General features: G+C 47.0%; 2 protein-coding genes across 2 annotated transcripts in view; both read left to right on the top strand.

Moving 5' to 3' along the window:
- LOC100216020 (uncharacterized loc100216020) overlaps positions 1-3,632 on the top strand; it is a 36,358-nt gene extending 32,726 nt beyond the window's left edge. The window contains exons 14-17 of the mRNA XM_031903262.1: positions 242-337; positions 663-767; positions 1,219-1,323; positions 2,135-3,632. Of these exons, the coding sequence (XP_031759122.1) occupies positions 242-337; positions 663-767; positions 1,219-1,323; positions 2,135-3,096 (1,268 nt within the window). The 3' untranslated portion in view covers positions 3,097-3,632. The remainder of the gene's footprint in view (positions 1-241; positions 338-662; positions 768-1,218; positions 1,324-2,134) is intronic.
- LOC105945412 (zinc finger protein 665) overlaps positions 1-20,717 on the top strand; it is a 78,074-nt gene that overhangs the window by 51,402 nt on the left and 5,955 nt on the right. The window contains exons 2-5 of the mRNA XM_031903961.1: positions 10,445-10,564; positions 10,794-10,901; positions 12,900-12,998; positions 15,717-16,786. Coding sequence (XP_031759821.1) covers positions 10,510-10,564; positions 10,794-10,901; positions 12,900-12,998; positions 15,717-16,786 — 1,332 coding nt within the window. The 5' untranslated portion in view covers positions 10,445-10,509. The remainder of the gene's footprint in view (positions 1-10,444; positions 10,565-10,793; positions 10,902-12,899; positions 12,999-15,716; positions 16,787-20,717) is intronic.

Below are 20,717 nucleotides of genomic sequence, written 5' to 3'. Positions count from 1 at the left end.
TTCTTGATGTCCAATACAGAGCAATGTCCGTCTGCTCCCAGCTTGTCTCCCTTGTTGCATCTCAGGACTCCCCAGAGTATATCACATTTGGTACCATTCAACAGAAAAGCCAAAGTCTAATGCACAAACACAACTTCAGGGCATTATAGATATCTATAATAGCTTTATGTAGGCAGAGTGTTTGTAGCTAGTTTATATGTGCTAGCAAATGGCCCACTATGGTTCCATTCTCTGTTGGCAGGTTCTGTACTTAGAGTGAAATCAGAGAAAGAAGAGCCGGACACTGAGGATCATGTGACTGCATCAAAGCGGGAAATGGATCCCGTTCCTGGGGCCAGTGAGTAACGTTTCTGTATCACAGAGATGAGAAACCATCATTACTGTATCGAGCAGTACTCTGTCAGTAGAGCTGTAGCTAGCCCTACTAAATGGAACATTATAGATCAGTGCTTCTGCCTTGCCATCCTGTAGCAACGACTGGCCCTATAAAAAGCCAATAAAACAAAAATAGCACTCTTTGCAGATATTATGCAACATTTTCTAAGAGCACCTTGTTATTAACATTGGGGTGTACCATTATAGGGGGTGTGAGAATGTGAGCACTGCATGGAGAAACTAAGGGGCAGCACTGGCCAACTGCATCATCCCCTGTCTCTTGTCAGCTTCTGCACAAAATGAGCCTAAAGTGAAATCTGAGGATGAAGAGCCCGACACTGAGGATCCGCTGCCCAAAATAAAGACGGAAATGGATTCTGTTCCTGGGGCCGGTGAGTAAATTGTCTGTAGTTCAGGTATCATGTTTGTTACATAGAGCACGGGCTTCCAAATAAGGGCTGTGATTGGCTATTTGGTAGCCCAATGTGGGCTGCTGGCCTGCAGGAGGTTCTGCTTGGGGTAAAACTCTGTGCCAAAACTTTCCTACAAGCCATAAATGTAAAACTGGCACCTACTTTGAGGCTACACAATATGGTGCCCCCGAGCCACTGGGGATCATCGCTCTAGAGTTTGCTCATTCACAAACCTTCTATCTGAGGTACTGGGTGTCATTCCCCAATGTCCTCCCCTCTAACTGTCCCTTTCTAGGATTCCCCGCTCTCCTTCCTGTGCTTTGTGCGATACCTTCTTCTCCCTAGTGTCTCTTCATACCCTGTATTCTTCTTTCATGGTTTTCCTCTAATGGGATCACATCTAACTGCATTATACTTTGTATGTTGTCAGGTCATATAGAGACTGAAAATAAAGTGAAATCAGAAAATGAAGCGTCTGACTCTGAGGATCATGTGACTGCAAAAAGGAGGGAAATTGGTTCCATTTCTGTGGCCGGTGAGTAACTTGTCCCTGGTACAGAACACAGGCTACTCTGGGATCAGGGGTAATTACAGGGTATTCAGTCATTATTGTATTGTATTATTATTTCATAACATGTGTAAGCCTTACACAGAGCCCTAGTGCTGTCTCACATGTTGCATGGCATTTTATATCACAGCCCTTTATCTTTCCCAATAAGTCCACAAGTCCAATAAGCCCAACAGTGATTTAGTTACCCTTTCTATGTCTGTATATACCTGAAAAATTGCCTAGTCCTCTTGGGCATCCCTTATATTCCCCTGTTGGAAACCCAAATGAATGCAAATAGTGCAGAGCTACTGGCACTGGTGCAACCAAACTGAACCCATCCCATGTGGCTTTACCCTTAGGGAATATATGGGACTGTATAACAGGAAGTGTTGTCTTGGACTCTTCTGCATTGTGCTGCCGACTGCTGTAGGCAGAGGGCCCAGTAGTAGCTAGCTGCTTGTAATGCTACCTGTATTTGTATCAGCAGCTAGGCCGACCTGATAGGGAACTGAAGTCTGTCTGTGCTTGTGTGACTGCAGGGCTGTGATTGGCTCTCCCCCTCCTACTGTGCTTCTGGCAGGGACCGTTAGGACACGCCCACCCCTCATTTGAAATACAGACAGGGACCTGAGAGGATCTATAGGGAGCTCCAATAAAGGGGCCATTTTTACAGATTAGGCTACAGGATTAGAGGTCTTTTCGTTTATCCTTTGTCTCCTTAACACCAGAATATTATAAGTTGTAGGGAATCCTAAACTGAGATGTGTCTGTAACAAGCTGTGTTTCTCTTTGTTAGCTCTTATCCCAAATAATGGAAGTGGTTGTGGCCAGGAATCCCCAAGACCTTGGCTAAGAAGTCCCAAGGCACCAGAAGCCAGTGTACCCTCTGTGGCTCTGCATAGAGCCAGGAAGCCATTACAGGGTGCCAGTGCGTTACTGGGGCCGGTACAGCAGGAAGCTCTGTCTGACCTGAATTGTGAGTCCAACACAACATGTTGTGATACATCCGGTTTTATCTGCAGTAAATGTGGGGAAAGCTTTTCTGTGAATAGCGACCTTCTCACTCACCTCTGTACGATGACTAGAAATAACCATTTCACAAGGAGACCTTTCCGAGAAAACGCAGAAGAGAAGCCTTACTTCTGCACGGAATGTGGGAAGCACTACAGTCGCAAGTCACATTGCCAGAGACATCAGCTGGTCCATACAGGGGAGAAACCATTTACTTGCTCAGAGTGTGGGAAATGCTTCTCTGTCAAGAGCAGCCTGCGCAGCCACGAGAGGATTCACACGGGGGAGAAACCATACACGTGCACGGAGTGTGGGAAGAGTTTCTCTCACAACAGCCACCTCCACCGGCATCTGAACATTCACTCGGGGGAGAGACCTTTTCAGTGTACAGAATGTGGGAAAAGCTTCTCTCATGGCAGCCACCTTCAGAGACACCAGAAGATCCACACGGGGGAGAAACCATTCACCTGCACAGAATGTGGGAAACATTTCTCTCGGAAAGGCAATCTGCAGAGCCACCAGACCACTCACACAGGGGAGAAATCATTCACTTGTGCAGAGTGCGGCAAATGCTTCTCCCAAAAGAGCCACCTTCACAGCCACCAGAAAATCCACACCGGGGAGAAACCATTCACCTGCACAGACTGTGGGAAGACATTCTCCCAAAAGAGCAATCTTTACAAACACCAGGCCCTTCACATAGGAAGAAACCATTTACATGTACAGAACATGGGGGAAGGCATGTGAATAATCATCTGCTACCATAGCAACCTACTAGCAACCAGAGAGAAAGGCTTATATCTGTACTATGTATCCTGGATTTGGTGCATCCCTAACAATGAGTAAATCTGGTTTCAGGCACGCCAGCTGGATCTCAATAGGCAGGATCCTTTCACTTGTATACAATGGGACAAATGGTTCTACCAGTACAATCACCTTTATAAGACTCTGAATGGGAGATTCCTGAATCATTTTATTCTCTCTGCCTGATTTATTAATATGGGGGCTAAACTGCGCCACTGCTGGCTACACAGCATCCAATAAGCCCCTTGTAAATAAAGGGTCACGCTGTATCTAGCAATAATTATGTCCCTGCCTGCACAACTCATCCTGGAGTGTCCAAACTGTATTAAATCAGTAGATTAATAGGTAGCAGGTAGGATAATGGTGTTATAGAAAAATGCCCTTGGAATCATTGTACTTAGGAGGGAAAGGAGTAGCAAGCCCTGTTAGTTTGGTCATTTCCTTGCAAAATGTAAAATAAAACCTATATTTGTACAGAATTGTGTGTGGTTGTTACCTTTTGACTTACAGACTGACTATTCGGTACAGCAAGAAGCAGCCTTGTCATTGCTTTGCATCTGTCTGACCCATAGAGGGAGCTCTCGCTGCCTGAATAAAGCAAGTAGATTTGGCTAAAAAAGATTTCACTTTAAAAATATCTCCTTTTTCTTTAATATAAAACATATTTATATAAGGTTATTATGTTGTTACAAGAGGCCTTAATCCACAGCACAGCTAGTGTTATTGTTATAAGTAGGAAACTGTCAGCGACCCATGTGACACCAGGCAGGGGAGCTACCATCTGGTACCATAGGGGCTTCTGGGTAAATCATCCATACTCTGCTAAATATTATGGGTTTGGGGTAGAAATCATTTGTTCTCTATCTTGGGTTTTTCACTGAGAGCCCATGCCGACTTTGAATTGGAAATGTCTCCCTGACATTGTCCCTCCCCTGCACTCACATCTCCAGCCTGGGCTACTGGGTAAGTGCTTTTCCCTCCTCCTCCCTGCACTGTCTGTGGGACTGGGGGTTAATCCCGCTGCAGGGGCTGATAGAGAGGGGCAGCTGTGGGACTGGGGGTTAATCCCGCTGCAGGGGCTGATAGAGAGGGGCGGCTGTGGGACTGGGGGTTAATCCCGCTGCAGGGGCTGATAGAGAGGGGCGGCTGTGGGACTGGGGGTTAATCCCGCTGCAGGGGCTGATAGAGAGGGGCGGCTGTGGGACTGGGGGTTAATCCCGCTGCAGGGGCCGATAGAGAGGGGCGGCTGTGGGACTGGGGGTTAATCCCGCTGCAGGGGCTGATAGAGAGGGGCGGCTGTGGGACTGGGGGTTAATCCCGCTGCAGGGGCGATAGAGAGGGGCGGCTGTGGGACTGGGGGTTAATCCCGCTGCAGGGGCCGATAGAGAGGGGCGGCTGTGGGACTGGGGGTTAATCCCGCTGCAGGGGCCGATAGAGAGGGGCGGCTGTGGGACTGGGGGTTAATCCCGCCGCAGGGGCCGATAGAGAGGGGCGGCTGTGGGACTGGGGGTTAATCCCGCCGCAGGGGCCGATAGAGAGGGGCGGCTGTGGGACTGGGGGTTAATCCCGCCGCAGGGGCCGATAGAGAGGGGCGGCTGTGGGACTGGGGGTTAATCCCGCCGCAGGGGCTGATAGAGAGGGGCGGCTGTGGGACTGGGGGTTAATCCCCCAGGGGCGGCTCCGGGCACAATCAAGACTGAATTTGCCCACTGGGCACCCAGAGGCCGCACCCCATCAGCCGCCACTTCACTCCCTCCCCCCTCCCTAGGATCCCACGTAAGCGCATCCATTTATTTTGCACACCGAGCACTGTGGACAGGACTCGCAGAAATCCCCAGCGCACCTAGACCCCGTGTCCCATATGTGAGCATACAAATCTGGACCTGCGCACATCAATAGGTCTTGTTGAGTGTAGGGGTGGATTCATGGTCTGCGTTTATCCACAGGCCGAAAATCCGCCTTGTACCCCTCATGGTGCCCCTTTGTTTGTGCCCATACATGGCTGATTCTAGCTGCCGATATTGGCCCTTTAGACCGATTTGGCAGCTTATCTGCCCGTGTATGGGCACAAACCATGGGCCTCCCCGACCGACATCTGGCCTGAAATCGGTCAGGCCAGGTTTGATTTTTCCGTCGGCTATATCGCTTATACCCACCCCAGGGCCAAACGACCGATTTAGCCCGATATCACCCACCCGTAGGTTTCCGTGTATGACCACCTACAGGCTCAGCTATTGCGTACACCCCCCTTCCCGCTGATATGCGGCTCCCTGGCAGCTTGGGGACCATAGATAAGGACTGTACAAAGGTTTGTTTGGATTAGTGGCAGTATATTTATCTCAACATTAGCTGGATAATTAAATCCTACAGAGGAAACTTATTCTGCCCTTTTCTTTGTGAATTTAATTATATTTCCCTACAAAGGCTCTATTGGTCACAGTTATATATTTACCATTCCCCCCCCCCCCATGAATTGGGAGAGTTTGTTTAAACAAAGATAAGGAATCTCCCGCTAATGGCAGCCCAGTGTTGCAGCTCCTAGATAAGTTACACTGGGAGGAAATTGTTATTTGCTTACCTTGAACCTAATCTTGCTGTTCCCAGAGTCACTTCTGCAGCCACATTTATTGTTGGAATTGAGAGAATGTGTATTGGTTATTCCTTTTTATGCAGCAATTATGGCCAGCGAGTAGCACTTTCATATATTAGGTTTTGCGTGGATGGTGTGACTGTTACCCCAATGTTTCTATATATCTGTAACCTTGTTATGGGCTAAGGGGGCCCAGCCTGAAGGCCAGTTAGGGGGGGATTTGGGGTGAGTGCTTATTTGTGCCCTGGGTACCCCTGGAACTATAGCGGGGTGACTGTTACCCCAATGTTTCTATATATCTGTAACCTTGTTATGGGCTAAGGGGGCCCAGCCTGAAGGCCAGTTAGGGGGGGATTTGGGGTGAGTGCTTATTTGTGCCCTGGGTACCCCTGGAACTATAGCGGGGTGACTGTTACCCCAATGTTTCTATATATCTGTAACCTTGTTATGGGCTAAGGGGGCCCAGCCTGAAGGCCAGTTAGGGGGGGATTTGGGGTGAGTGCTTATTTGTGTCCTGGGTACCCCTGGAACTATAGCGGGGTGACTGTTACCCCAATGTTTCTATATATCTGTAACCTTGTTATGGGCTAAGGGGGCCCAGCCTGAAGGCCAGTTAGGGGGAGATTTGGGGTGAGTGCTTATTTGTGCCCTGGGTACCCCTGGAACTATACCGAGGTGACTGTTACCCCAATGTTTTTATATATCTGTAACCTTGTTATGGGCTAAGGGGGCCCAGCCTGAAGGCCAGTTAGGGGGGGATTTGGGGTGAGTGCTTATTTGTGCTCTGGGTACCCCTGGAACTATAGCGGGGTGACTGTTACCCCAATGTTTCTATATATCTGTAACCTTGTTATGGGCTAAGGGGGCCCAGCCTGAAGGCCAGTTAGGGGGGATTTGGGGTGAGTGCTTATTTGTGCCCTGGGTACCCCTGGAACTATAGCAGGGTGACTGTTACCCCAATGTTTCTATATATCTGTAACCTTGTTATGGGCTAAGGGGGCCCAGCCTGAAGGCCAGTTAGGGGGGGATTTGGGGTGAGTGCTTATTTGTGCCCTGGGTACCCCTGGAACTATAGCGGGGTGACTGTTACCCCAATGTTTCTATATATCTGTAACCTTGTTATGGGCTAAGGGGGCCCAGCCTGAAGGCCAGTTAGGGGGGGATTTGGGGTGAGTGCTTATTTGTGCCCTGGGTACCCCTGGAACTATAGCGGGGTGATTGTTACCCCAATGTTTCTATATATCTGTAACCTTGTTATGGGCTAAGGGGGCCCAGCCTGAAGGCCAGTTAGGGGGGGATTTGGGGTGAGAGCTTATTTGTGCCCTGGGTACCCCTGGAACTATAGCGGGGTGACTGTTACCCCAATGTTTCTATATATCTGTAACCTTGTTATGGGCTAAGGGGGCCCAGCCTGAAGGCCAGTTAGGGGGGGATTTGGGGTGAGTGCTTATTTGTGCCCTGGGTACCCCTGGAACTATAGCAGGGTGACTGTTACCCCAATGTTTCTATATATCTGTAACCTTGTTATGGGCTAAGGGGGCCCAGCCTGAAGGCCAGTTAGGGGGGGATTTGGGGTGAGTGCTTATTTGTGCCCTGGGTACCCCTGGAACTATAGCAGGGTGACTGTTACCCCAATGTTTCTATATATCTGTAACCTTGTTATGGGCTAAGGGGGCCCAGCCTGAAGGCCAGTTAGGGGGTGATTTGGGGTGAGTGCTTATTTGTGCCCTGGGTACCCCTGGAACTATAGCGGGGTGACTGTTACCCCAATGTTTCTATATATCTGTAACCTTGTTATGGGCTAAGGGGGCCCAGCCTGAAGGCCAGTTAGGGGGGATTTGGGGTGAGTGCTTATTTGTGCCCTGGGTACCCCTGGAACTATAGCAGGGTGACTGTTACCCCAATGTTTCTATATATCTGTAACCCTGGGTACCCTACAAGTTATAGCAGGCCGATCCACAAATATTGGATTAGGGACTATGTGGCTAGTTGGGCTGCCAGGGTGTTTAGCTGAATAGACTGTTTCTCCATTTGTATCTAGCTTTAGGCTATTGTAAGAGAAAGACTCTATGCAAGTTCCAGGACCCTGGGGAGCATTCACAGGATAAGAGGCAGTATGTTTGCCTGGCAAGGGCATTCCAGTGTATTGAAAATTTGCATTGTAGTTTATCTTTGCTTCTTGTATTCAGTCTTCTTTTCTATAGATTTTATCCTACTGAATCCTTTGTTTTGCCCCAGCCAGGGCTCTTATCTCTTCTGCTCCCATATCTAAGTGACACAAGGCATTCCCCAGGCAACTGTGAAGTTAAACATAGGGCTGGTTCCGCACAGAGAGATTAGTCAGATATTGGTGGGTAGGCCTATCGGGGGGTCCCCATACAGTCTAAAAGACTTGAATTGGCAGCTTAAACATGCTTGTGTATGGCCTTAGCATAGCTTTATGAACATTCTATATAAGACATTTTTAAAGGAGAAGAAAAGGTGAAATCACTATGTCACAATCTTTTCCCGCATTTTCCTTCTTCTTGGCGGGAGGGGGGGGGGGCAGTACAGTGAATAGATTATATTTAAGTAAAAAGCTCGGCTGCACATGTCCCGGCCCGGGGGAACAGCAGAAAGAAGGAGCAGGAGAAGATTCAGTGCCTTTAAGCATTGGAATATAATAGAAGCTGAGCCATAACTAGTATTCGAGTTGAAGCCTAAATAATCTTTCAAAAAAGTCCATAATGTAAAGAACATTTTAGCCCTCATTAAATTATCCCATTGTACATATGTAATCAATCGTTTAGATAAGAATGATGGTATGATAGAACGTGGAAATACAAACAGGTGTATCACTTGCCAATATATGCCACATAATAAGAATCCAAAACTGTGAGTTATTATTAGATCCAACCAAATATCACCTTAGTAAGTTACCTGGGTGTGGGAAGTGGGACAAACAAAAATGAAATGAAAAGATAGGTGTACGGAGCACAAATTCAATGTATGTTATTCCAAACACCTTAATTGGCATTAATGTGATTGGAATGAAATGAGAGAACTAATCACATTATTACAGACATTTTACATAATACAAGAGAATGACTAGATTAGTAAATGTTGGCCCCTCTTCCCGGCCTGGGACCAGTAGATAAGGAAGCGGTACCCCACGTGGGACTTTATAGGAAGATTTCTTTATCCGATTATGGACTTTATGGATATGCCTTTGAATGATCTTTTGAAAAATTTATATTCTCTATGATATTCCTAAAGTTTATTTTTATTCTATAGCTCAGTGAGCGCCTTTTCTTTTCCAGTATTAAGATTCAAATAAGGCCCCGGCATCTGTAACAATGGCCCCTTTATTGGAGCTCCCTATAGATCCTCTCAGGTCCCTGTCTGGGTTTCACATGAGGGGTGGGCGTGTCCTAACGGTCCCTGCCAGAAGCACAGTAGGAGGGGGAGAGCCAATCACAGCCCTGCAGTCACACAAGCACAGACAGGCTTCAGTTCCCTATCAGGTCAGCCTAGCTGCTGATTGGTTCCTACCCTACAGTGCCGCCGCCCCCCTGCACAGCCTGGGAAAGGAGGCAGCAGGAAGTGGAACAGATGGGCGGGGCTAGTGGGGTTTTGGGGGAATTTCTCAATAAATCAGTCAGAAACACAACTTTAAGCTCAATCCTTCTATATCTAGAGGAGTATAATTCCCTGGTACATTCATCATTTTTATATGATATGTCTCCTTTAAAAGGCCTCCCCCTTCCCCTTTACCTGAGCCCAAAATGGATCATGTGACCCTGCATCTCTAGTTGCGCTGCCGGTACAGGGGCAAGTTCCTTGGCCTCCCACACCCCTTATTACCCCTCCTGTCACCCCACCCTTTTCCATACTTATTCAGTAACACATTCAATAGAAACTACACATACACTACACACTGTGCTACCACGTCTGTGTTATTTATCAGTGAGTTTCTAAGATTATTGAACATATCTAACATTATTATATAGTATTATAAATGATTCACTAATTCCAAACAAACGTTAATAATCCTTAATCACTTACCACACTGGGGTTTATTTTTTTAATATGTGAGCTAGGGCAGGTCTGGCCCAATACTGACACTAAACACTGATTTGGTAAAATTACTATTAAAGTGCTCATTATACGCTCACAAAGAGTCTGTATGGTCCATGCTACAAGCTCTTACCACCAGTAAAATGGCGGTGTGCCCTTCTATGGGCAGCAGGTTGTAGGTTACGTTCCTCGTTTATTTTATTGGCTGAGACGGGGCGATGTCACAGGTGGGAGGAGCTAGGTACCGCCTCTTCGTGGAGACTGGATGATGTCACTTCCTCCTCCCATACACAGTTAGGATAGAGCTGAGCCGAGATGTGAGGGGACTCAGTGAGGGACCGGCTGGGGATTGTGTCCTGCTGCCCCTGTAACTCCCTCCCCTGTGTCCCTGGCATTGTCCCTCCCCTGCACTCACATCTCCAGCCTGGGCTACTGGGTAAGTGCTTTTCCCTCTGTGTAGAAGCTGTGCCAAGTTGTGGGACACACAATTCACTTATGTAACTCCAGTATCAGTAAGTGCCAGTACCCAGGGCATGCACAGATGTCTCAGCCATTATAGCTCCTGATCTTATTATAGTTTTATAGTTTATTTCTTGCATTGCTATTTCCCTGAGAGTATTTTCTAATGAGCTGCTGATGTTTCAGTGTGTGTATATGAAGTTTCCTGACTTTGGGATCTTTCTGGGCTGAACCTACAGTAACCCCGGAGAATGAAGGATCGTCTGACCCCAATAAAGAGCGAGATGGATTCAGTATCTTGCTGCAGTAAGTAATTGTCTTATGTTAAAGGAGCATCAGCCTGAGAAATTAATTAAGAAAGCAATGTAAAACAAAAGGTTTGTGTGGCACTTTAAGGGAACTTATGTGGGTAAGTGTACTTATTAAAGGAGCCATACTGTGTAAAAACACAAGAATGTGCCAGTGCATTATACTCTAAAATATATAGAAGGATTGTGCTTTAAAAAAAGTTGTGTTGTCTGTTCCTCACTGGCAGCTTCCCTAGAGGCAGAAACAGAAGTATTCCAGGTAACGATAAAGGAAGAAGAACTGGACCCTGCGGATCATCAGAACCCAATGGGAGCCTTGGCCGTTATTGATGGGAGTAAGTATGTGGGGATTTGTCTGTAGGAATGTGGCATCTCCCTCTGGGACTGGCAGTTTATCACACTATTTTTAAACCCATACATCTGCTGGCTGGATGTTGAACTTAAAGTCCTGTCACCTACACATAAAAAGCTGTATAAGAAGTCCTTTGCAAATTAAACATAAAACCAGATAGCATCCATATCTGTAATAAATGTATTAAGCTGCCCATACACGGGCAGATCTGCTCGCTTGGCGATGTCGCCAAGCGAGCAGATCTTCACCCGATATCCCCACCTACGGGTGGGCAATATCGGGGAACCTGTAAGCGAATTTGATAGTTTGGCCCTGGGGCAATGGGGCATTCGGTTCAGGGACTGCATCAACGAGCCGATGCGGTCCCCGATCCAACTAAATTTTCTAACCTGGCCGATCGATATCTGGCCAAATTCAAGCCAGATTTATCGGTCGGCCAGGCCCCTCGTTTCTGCCCATACACGGCCGATAAGCTGCTGAATCGGTCTAAGGGACCCATATCAGCAGCTACAATCGGCCCGTGTATGGGGACCTTTATTTACAATTACTTTCACTGTCCATTCAGCACTTCATACATATCACTTAGATGGCGCATATACCACATTTTGGGGTTATACAAAACTTTTCCTCAGTAACAGTCTTTGCAAAATGTTCCCTGCCTGCTTGCTGTCATTTCAGTTTCAAGACTGAAGGAACCAATGAAAATAGATTATATATTGTAAAGTAAAGTTTCATTTGCTTGACTAACACGATAGAAAATGATTCAGAATTATTTCTTAGAGTGACAGGTCCCCTTTAAAGGACTAGAAATTTATATAAAATTTTATATAAAAAAAATCCTACCCTCCCCCCCTTCAATAATGCTTCTATCTTGGACAAAGTTTATTGTTTTATATGTGAATACCTAGATAACCTCTTCTGGTTGCATGCTGGGTAGCGAGTGCAATCTAACGGCCGTTATGGGCTCCAATATCCTTCTCTGACTTAAATCCGGATGTTTAGTAGCTCCAGCTTCAAGGAGAATTTTTCAACTTGCCTTCAGTGCAGAAGCAACTAACTTCCAGTTTTAACAAGAAAGTCAAGCAAGGAGATTAGAACGTGCATGTATAAGCTGCTAGAATGCATGTCGCCCCCCCATCGTCTTTTTGAAAAGCAGCACAGAACTAGAAGCAACTAGAAGAGGGATTTTATCTAGGTATTTGTGTGTAAAACAATAAATATTAATTAACTTAGTCCAACATAGAAGTGTTACTGGATAAGGGTACAATGGATTTTTTAAAATAAAAATGTTACGGTTAACATTGTACAGGAGGTTGAAAAAAGACACCTGCCCATCAAGTTCAACCTATTTTGATCAGGTAGGGACAGTTTCCCAATAAGGCCCCATTTAATAGTATTTACTACAGGTTTTTTTTTTTTGCAGGATTTCAATTGTTAACTGGGAATTTATAGCTTTGGTCAGGTTTTCTTTTACACATTATGCAGGTTTTTTTAAATATATATACATACAAATGTGGGTTTGATATTAAAACCAAATATTTCATAAAAAATATTGTAAAACCTAAAATGATGAGTTTGATGCCACTTTTTGTAAACATTATTGGTTCATTTTCAAAATTAAGAAAAAAGGTAGATGTGCTGCCCCACTGCTGTTTTATGAATTACTGTTAAAAAGGTTTTTTTTGGCACAAACAGAGCAGACATTAGAGCTGTATAAGTGCATAATGCCCCCAGAGGGCTACACGTATGGTACAAGAAGCTAAAGTATTAGCAATGAGACAAAGAATACAGGTATACAGCTCTAATGTCTGTCTTTTTCTGTGCAAAAAACAAAAAAAAATTCAACAGTAATTCATAAAAGAGCAGTGGGGCAGCACATCTACTTTGTGTTCCATATTGAAAATGACCCTATATAGTGTACAGAAGGTGGCACAGAGATAGTTAGATACGGCTGCTGTGTCTTATGTACTTGTATTGTCAGGTTCTGTAAAGACTGAAGTAAAATCGGAGAATGAAGAATCAGATGCTGAGGATCACATGACTGCAATTAAAAGGGAAAGGGATTCTGTTCGGGCAGACAGTGAGTACCGTATAGCACATTGATCAGTACAATAACCATCAGCACAGGCTTCTCTGGGAGATGTTCAAGATCAAAAGAACAGTAATATAAAAAGGAAAGTTAAATAAAAGTGTACAGCTGCCCTACAATAGTCTGTATAAAAACTGTGCTGTTTAGCCGTGGGGGCAGCCATTCAAGCTGGGAAAAAGGTGCTTATAGACCTGTTTCAGTTTGAATAGGTACCCCCCCCCCCCCGATGGCTATTCAGCACTTTTTGTTTATATAAACTGTTTTACCAGAGCAGAGCAACAGTACATTTTGATTTTTATTGATACTTTCAAGGAAATTAAACAAAATGTACTGTTTCCCTGCACTGGTACAGCTGGGGTGTTATATAAATACCCCGCTGTGTAGCCCCGGGGGCAGCCATTCCTGCACTGGTACAGCTGGGGTGTTTGCTACAGAAACCCTACTATAGTTTATATAAATACCCCGCTGTGTAGCCTCGGGGGCAGCCATTCCTGCACCGGTACAGCTGGGGTGTTTGCTACAGAAACCCTACTATAGTTTATATAAATACCCCGCTGTGTAGCCCCGGGGGCAGCCATTCCTGCACTGGTACAGCTGGGGTGTTTTTTACAGAAACCCTACTATAGTTTATATAAATACCCCGCTGTGTAGCCCGGGGGCAGCCATTCCTGCACTGGTACAGCTGGGGTGTTTGCTACAGAAACCCTACTATAGTTTATATAAATACCCCGCTGTGTAGCCCCGGGGGCAGCCATTCCTGCACTGGTACAGCTGGGGTGTTTGCTACAGAAACCCTACTATAGTTTATATAAATACCCCGCTGTGTAGCCCCGGGGGCAGCCATTCCTGCACTGGTACAGCTGGGGTGTTTGTTACAGAAACCCTACTATAGTTTATATAAATACCCCGCTGTGTAGCCCCGGGGGCAGCCATTCCTGCACTGGTACAGCTGGGGTGTTTGTTACAGAAACCCTACTATAGTTTAAATAAATACCCCGCTGTGTAGCCCCGGGGGCAGCCGTTCCTGCACTGGTACAGCTGGGGTGTTTGCTACAGAAACCCTACTATAGTTTATATAAATACCCTGCTGTGTAGCCCCGGGGGCAGCCATTTAATTTAAAAGGTACAGATTACATAACAGATAAGATCTTTAAAAAACAATGGATTTAGATTTGCACATGAATGGAAATCCATTGTATTCTACAGAGCTTATCTGCTTAGTAACATGTCCTTTTTCTCCTTTCTAGACTGAACAGCTGCCCCTGGGGCTACACAGCAGCATTGTATAAACCAGGGGATCCCCAACCTTTCTTAAGGTGGCCATACACGGGCCGACTATAGCTGCCGATATCCGTCCCTTGGACCGATTCGGCAGCTAATCGGCCTGTGTATGGGGAGAGCAGAGCGGCCTGGCCGACCGATATCTGGCCTGAAATTGGCCAGATCTCGATTGGCCAGGTTAGAAAATCTGGTCGGATCGGGGACCGCATCGGCTCGTTGATGCGGTCCCCGATCCGACTGCCCCATTGCCGCCCACATAATCCGATCGTTTGGCCCCAGGGCCAAACGATCGGATTATTATTTTTTTTACCTAAATGGTCCCCGATATCGCCCACCCGTAGGTGGGGATATCGGGGGAAGATCCGCTCGCTTGGCGACATCGCCAAGGGAGCGGATCTGCTCGTGTATGGCCACCTTTACTCGTGAGCCACAGTCAAATGTAAAAAGACTTGGGGAGCAACACAAGCACCATAAAAGTTTATGGAGGAGCCAAATAAGGGCTGTGATTGGCTATTAGGGAAACTCAATGCACCCTATCAGCTTACAGGGGGCTTTATTTGGTAGGAAATCTTGTTTTTATTCAACCAAAACTTGCCCCCAAGACAGGAATTGAAAAATAACTCCCTGGTTTGGGGGCACTGAGGGCAACATCCAAGGGGTTGGAGAGCTAAATGTTGCCCCTGAGCCACTGGTTGGGGATCACTGGTATAAACTATGGTAGTGTTTTTAAAGCAAACATCAGTTGTACCAGTGCGGGTCAACAGTACATATTTTTTTTTAACTGTTCCTTTTATTGGGAAGCCCTAGGTTTGCAGGTAAATGAATACATAGGAATTTTAGTGATAATAATTCTATGATTATTAGTAGGTGGGTGTTGGACTAAGGTGTCTCTGGGACCCACTGGGGCTGTCACCTGCAGTGCTGCACTTACTTGTATTAGCTGCCCCCCTGCTGTCACTGAGCTGCAGACTTGGGAAAGGAGGGCAGAAGCTCCTGTTGCTTCATGTTCTTTACCTACACAGATTTCTGTACGGCTCCTTTTCTCACTGAATCTAAGTCCTGGTACAGCTGTATATGGATTGGATAGGTGAAGTTTAAACTTCCCCTCCAGTCCATCCACGGCCTGGGGTATGAAGTAAGCAATTGGCTAACTGGGGTTGCGAGTCTTTTTCGGCGATTCCCTGAAATTGCCCCGCCGCGTCTGCCATCCCGCCGGCGACTTACATGTTCGCCGGTGGGATGGCAGGGGTAGGCAACTCGGGGAGATTAGTCGCCCGCGAACAGGGAGTTTTATCGCGGGCGACTAATCTCCCCCGTGTGCCAGAGCCCTTAAACACACACCCACTCCCCCCCGTGATTCTACCTTTCCTTATCCTTTTAATGTTTATTTTTGTAATAGTCTCAACTTTGTCTTTTTTTTTCTGTTAGAGAATGGCCTTCATGATGATTTGAATTGGCAGCTTAAAACCCGTAGCCCAATATCTGATATCAGTGGCCAGTCTCATACGTTGAATACAGCCAAGGAGCCATTACCGGAGGCTGGAATATTGCCGGGGGCAGCACAGCACAAAGCACTGACTGACTCTGAGTGTGACTCCAGCTCAGCAAACTCTGACGCGCCAGTTATTATCTGCTGTAAATGTGGGGAAAGCTTCTCTAGTAACATCGATCTTCTCTCCCACCTCTGTACCCAGAATAATAATAATGTTCCCAGTAGAGCTGCAGAGGAGAAGCCCTTTTTCTGTATAGAGTGTGGGAAACACTTCAGTAAGAAATCTAATTTTGAGAGACATCAGTTGACTCACACAGGGGAGAAACCATTCAAATGCACAGAATGTGGGAAAAGCTATTCTCAGCAGAGCGGCCTCAATATTCACCAGAGAACTCACACAGGGGAGAAACCTTTCATGTGTAGGGATTGTGGCAAATGTTTCTACCTCAACTCTCAGCTCCAGCGGCACCAGGTTATGCACACAGGGGAGAAACCCTATACATGCACCGAATGTGGGAAACGTTTCTTTAAGAACACTGAGCTCCAGCGTCACCAGGTTACCCACACAGGGGAGAAACTGCACACATGTAGCGAATGTGGGAAAAGATTCAGCCTGAAAGCTCAGCTCCAGCGTCACCAGATTATCCACACGGGGGAGAAACCGTTCCAATGTACAGAATGTGGGAAAAGCTTCAATGTGCAGAGCAACCTGCGCAGCCACCAGAGAATTCACACGGGGAGGAAGATTTTCATTTGCACAGAGTGTGGGAAGAGATTCTACCTCAAGGGCAACCTGCAGAAACACATGAAACTTCACACAGATGAGAATCCTTTCACTTGCACAGAGTGCGGGGAGAGATTCCTACAGAAAAGAGACCTTCGCCATCACCAGAACGTTCACACAGGGGAGAAACCGTTCAGCTGCACTGAGTGTGTGAGGAGCTTCTTCCATATGCGCAACCTCTCCCGTCACCTGAAATCCCACGGGATAAACTGTGTTTCCTTATGAGCAGCTCCTCCCTCTCCATTGCACCCAGCGCTGCTATTTACCCTACACGAGAGGAAGCAGAATACAAGACTTGTGTTGGATCTGAGTTGTCAGTTTTTGTTTAGTAAATATTGTTTTGGGCATTAAGGAACAGAAATCATTCACGAGTTTGTTCTGTTGATTTGCAATTGCAGTTTGTATCTTTTTTTAAGTAATGTTATCTTTGTTTCTGATAAAATTGAGCAACTTCAGATGTCCTAATACTGCCATCTTGTGGGGTTACCCCAGCTTGGAGGGGCCAGCCTAAAGGCCAGTTAGGGGGGATTTGGGGTGAGTGCTTATTTGTGCCCTGGGTACCCCTGGAACTATAGCAGGGTGACTGTTACCCCAATGTTTCTATATATCTGTAACCTTGTTATGGGCTAAGGGGGCCCAGCCTGAAGGCCAGTTAGGGAGTGATTTGGGGTGAGTGCTTATTTGTGCCCTGGGTACCCCTGGAACTATAGCAGGGTGACTGTTACCCCAATGTTTCTATATATCTGTAACCTTGTTATGGGCTAAGGGGGCCCAGCCTGAAGGCCAGTTAGGGGGGATTTGGGGTGAGTGCTTATTTGTGCCCTGGGTACCCCTGGAACTATAGCAGGGTGACTGTTACCCCAATGTTTCTATATATCTGTAACCTTGTTATGGGCTAAGGGGGCCCAGCCTGAAGGCCAGTTAGGGGGGATTTGGGGTGAGTGCTTATTTGTGCCCTGGGTACCCCTGGAACTATAGCAGGGTGACTGTTACCCCAATGTTTCTATATATCTGTAACCTTGTTATGGGCTAAGGGGGCCCAGCCTGAAGGCCAGTTAGGGTGATTGTTATGTCAGTGGTTTCAGTGATAAATATTTTGAAAAATATGGAGATTGAGCATTAGAATATTCTCATTAAGATCATCACAGAAACAGCAGGGGACTTGGCCATGTATAACTGGATATTATAAAGCATTATAGAGTAATTCTCCCTCACCAACTCCTATGTTTTTGCCTTTGCAACTGACATTCCTACCCTAACAGAGATAATGTTCCCCCACAAATGTCCAGCCTCCCCAGTGTCTAACCCTACTATCCATGATTGAGGATAATGTGTGACTGCTCCTTAAGTCAATTCTCTATCCATGTATATACAGAAATCAGTTATAAAATGAGGTCAGCGCTGGGTAGAACCCCAGTCTGTAATGTTACCCTTCAGACCTGCTACCCAATCTGACCCAAAGCTGTTTTATCTGTGACAAATAAATTAAAAAAAAAAAAAAAAAGAGGAGTAAAGGTAGGAGCTGCTGCATTGTCTCTTGGGGCACTGTCCAATGGGATGGGGTGTTTAAAATGAGGTCATACTTTAAGAACTGCTAATGATGGTGGACATGTGCTGCGTGTTGATACTCTATAACTAAATGGGAACACACAAACATGCTGCTGGGCTCTTGGGCATACACAAAGAAATTTAAGATTAAAGGAGACATATCCTATAAAAATTATGAATGTACCAATGAATTATACTCCTCTAGATATAGAAGGATTGTGCTTAAAAAGTTGTGTTTCTGACTGATTTATTGAGAAATTCCACAAAAACCCCCACTAGCCCCGCCCATCTGTTCCACTTCCTGCTGGCTGAATTCTCTGGATGAGCTGGGGAGCCGGCGGCTCTCAGTACCCTGCACTGTAGGATAGGAACCAATCAGCAGCTAGGCTGACCTGATAGGGAACTGAAGCCTGTCTGTGCTTGTGTGACTGCAGGGCTGTGATTGGCTCTCCCCCTCCTACTGTGCTTCTGGCAGGGACCGTTAGGACACGCCCACTCTCCATTTCAAACTCTGACAGAGAAGAGATAGGATCTATAGGGAGCTCCAATAAAGGGGCCATTGTTACAGACAGGATTAATGTTTAGCCCAAAGGGAAACCAGCACCGTATATTATTCATAATTGCCTACAAAATTAGGGTTTTCCCATTTATCCAATATGTCTCCTTTAAATCAGCTGCTTATTGGCCCCTGTATGTTCCTGCCAAACAGATATCTGTGCCTCAGAATCAGTCACATGTCTACCAAGCAGTGTTTCACGCTGAAAAGGACTGCATGGGATGAGCCTGCCCAGCCAGTATTATGATTTAATTGTTGCCCTTGGGCTAAACTATTAAATCAACTAGATTTGCCACTGAATGTAGGTGGCCATTATGGGCATGGGTACATTAGTTTGGCCACCTTGCCAGTCAAGCAGATCTATGATGTGTGCCCTAACCTTGAAGATTATTTGCCAAAAATAAAGAGGGAAATGGCTGTGCCTGGAACATTTGTACCAGAGCTCTAGGTTATGTAGAAAGGGGATGTAGTAAATACATAAATACAGTTAAAGGGAACAAAACACACTGTTCCCATAGCAAACCCCAGGGACTGGGCCTAGTGAGGGACTTGAACCCTCTGTTTAGTTAGAGCCCAAAAGAGCACGGATTTTATACTCACAAAAGTAAAAACAGGCTTCAGTTCCCTATCAGGTCAGCCTAGCTGCTGATTGGTTCCTATCCTACAGTGCCGCCGGCCCCCCTGCACAGCCTGGGAAAGGAGGCAGCAGGAAGTGGAACGGATGGGCGGGGCTAGTGGGGTTTTGGGGGAATTTCTCATTAAATCAGTCTGAAACACAACTTTATAAAAAACATTCCTTCTATATTTATATGAGTACAATTCTTTGGCACTATATTGTTTTTCACACAATATGTCCCCTTCAAGATGCCATTTCTCCTGCCTGGGACCAGCAGAAAAGGTGGGAGCACCTCACAGGGAACATTTTAGGAAGATTATACTTATATAATTTCTTTCCATTTTTATAGTGATTTTTATTTTTAGCCTGTAGCTTAATAATTGCTCCTTCTTTTCAACTAGCCCCTGCTTCTTTATTTATGCTGCTGTTACTGGGTCAAGTTCCTAACATGTAACATGACTAAGGTCACACAGGCCAAAGTGCAAGATTTTCATCTCCATTAACCTAGTGGCCCCCCCTACAGCCCCCTGAAGCACACCTACATAAATACCTTCCTCTTCCCTGCTGCAGGGGCCGATAGAGAGGGGCGGCTGTGGGACTGGGGGTTAATCCCGCTGCAGGGGCCGATAGAGAGGGGCGGCTGTGGGACTGGGGGTTAATCCCGCTGCAGGGGCTGATAGAGAGGGGCGGCTGTGGGACTGGGGGTTAATCCCGCTGCAGGGGCCGATAGAGAGGGGCGGCTGTGGGACTGGGGGTTAATCCCGCTGCAGGGGCCGATAGAGAGGGGCGGCTGTGGGACTGGGGGTTAATCCCGCTGCAGGGGCTGATAGAGAGGGGCCGCTGTGGGACTGGGGGTTAATCCCGCTGCAGGGGCTGATAGAGAGGGGCGGCTGTGGGACTGGGGGTTAATCCCGCTGCAGGGGCTGATAGAGAGGGGCGGCTGTGGGACTGGGGGTTAATCCAGCTGCAGGGGCCGATAGAGAGGGGCGGCTGTGGGACTGGGGGTTAATCCCGCTGCAGGGGCCGATAGAGAGGGGCGGCTGTGGGACTGGGGGTTAATCCCGCTGCAGGGGCCGATAGAGAGGGGCGGCTGTGGGACTGGGGGTTAATCCCGCTGCAGGGGCCGATAGAGAGGGGCGGCTGTGGGACTGGGGGTTAATCCCGCTGCAGGGGCCGATAGAGAGGGGCGGCTGTGGGACTGGGGGTTAATCCCGCTGCAGGGGCCGATAGAGAGGGGCGGCTGTGGGACTGGGGGTTAATCCCGCTGCAGGGGCTGATAGAGAGGGGCGGCTGTGGGACTGGGGGTTAATCCCGCTGCAGGGGCTGATAGAGAGGGTCGGCTGTGGGACTGGGGGTTAATCCCGCTGCAGGGGCCGATAGAGAGGGGCGGCTGTGGGACTGGGGGTTAATCCCGCTGCAGGGGCTGATAGAGA

The sequence above is a fragment of the Xenopus tropicalis genome, chromosome 6, assembly GCF_000004195.4.
Source record: "Xenopus tropicalis strain Nigerian chromosome 6, UCB_Xtro_10.0, whole genome shotgun sequence".
NCBI classification, from domain to species: domain Eukaryota; kingdom Metazoa; phylum Chordata; class Amphibia; order Anura; family Pipidae; genus Xenopus; species Xenopus tropicalis.
This window is presented reverse-complemented; position numbering and strand designations above follow the sequence as displayed.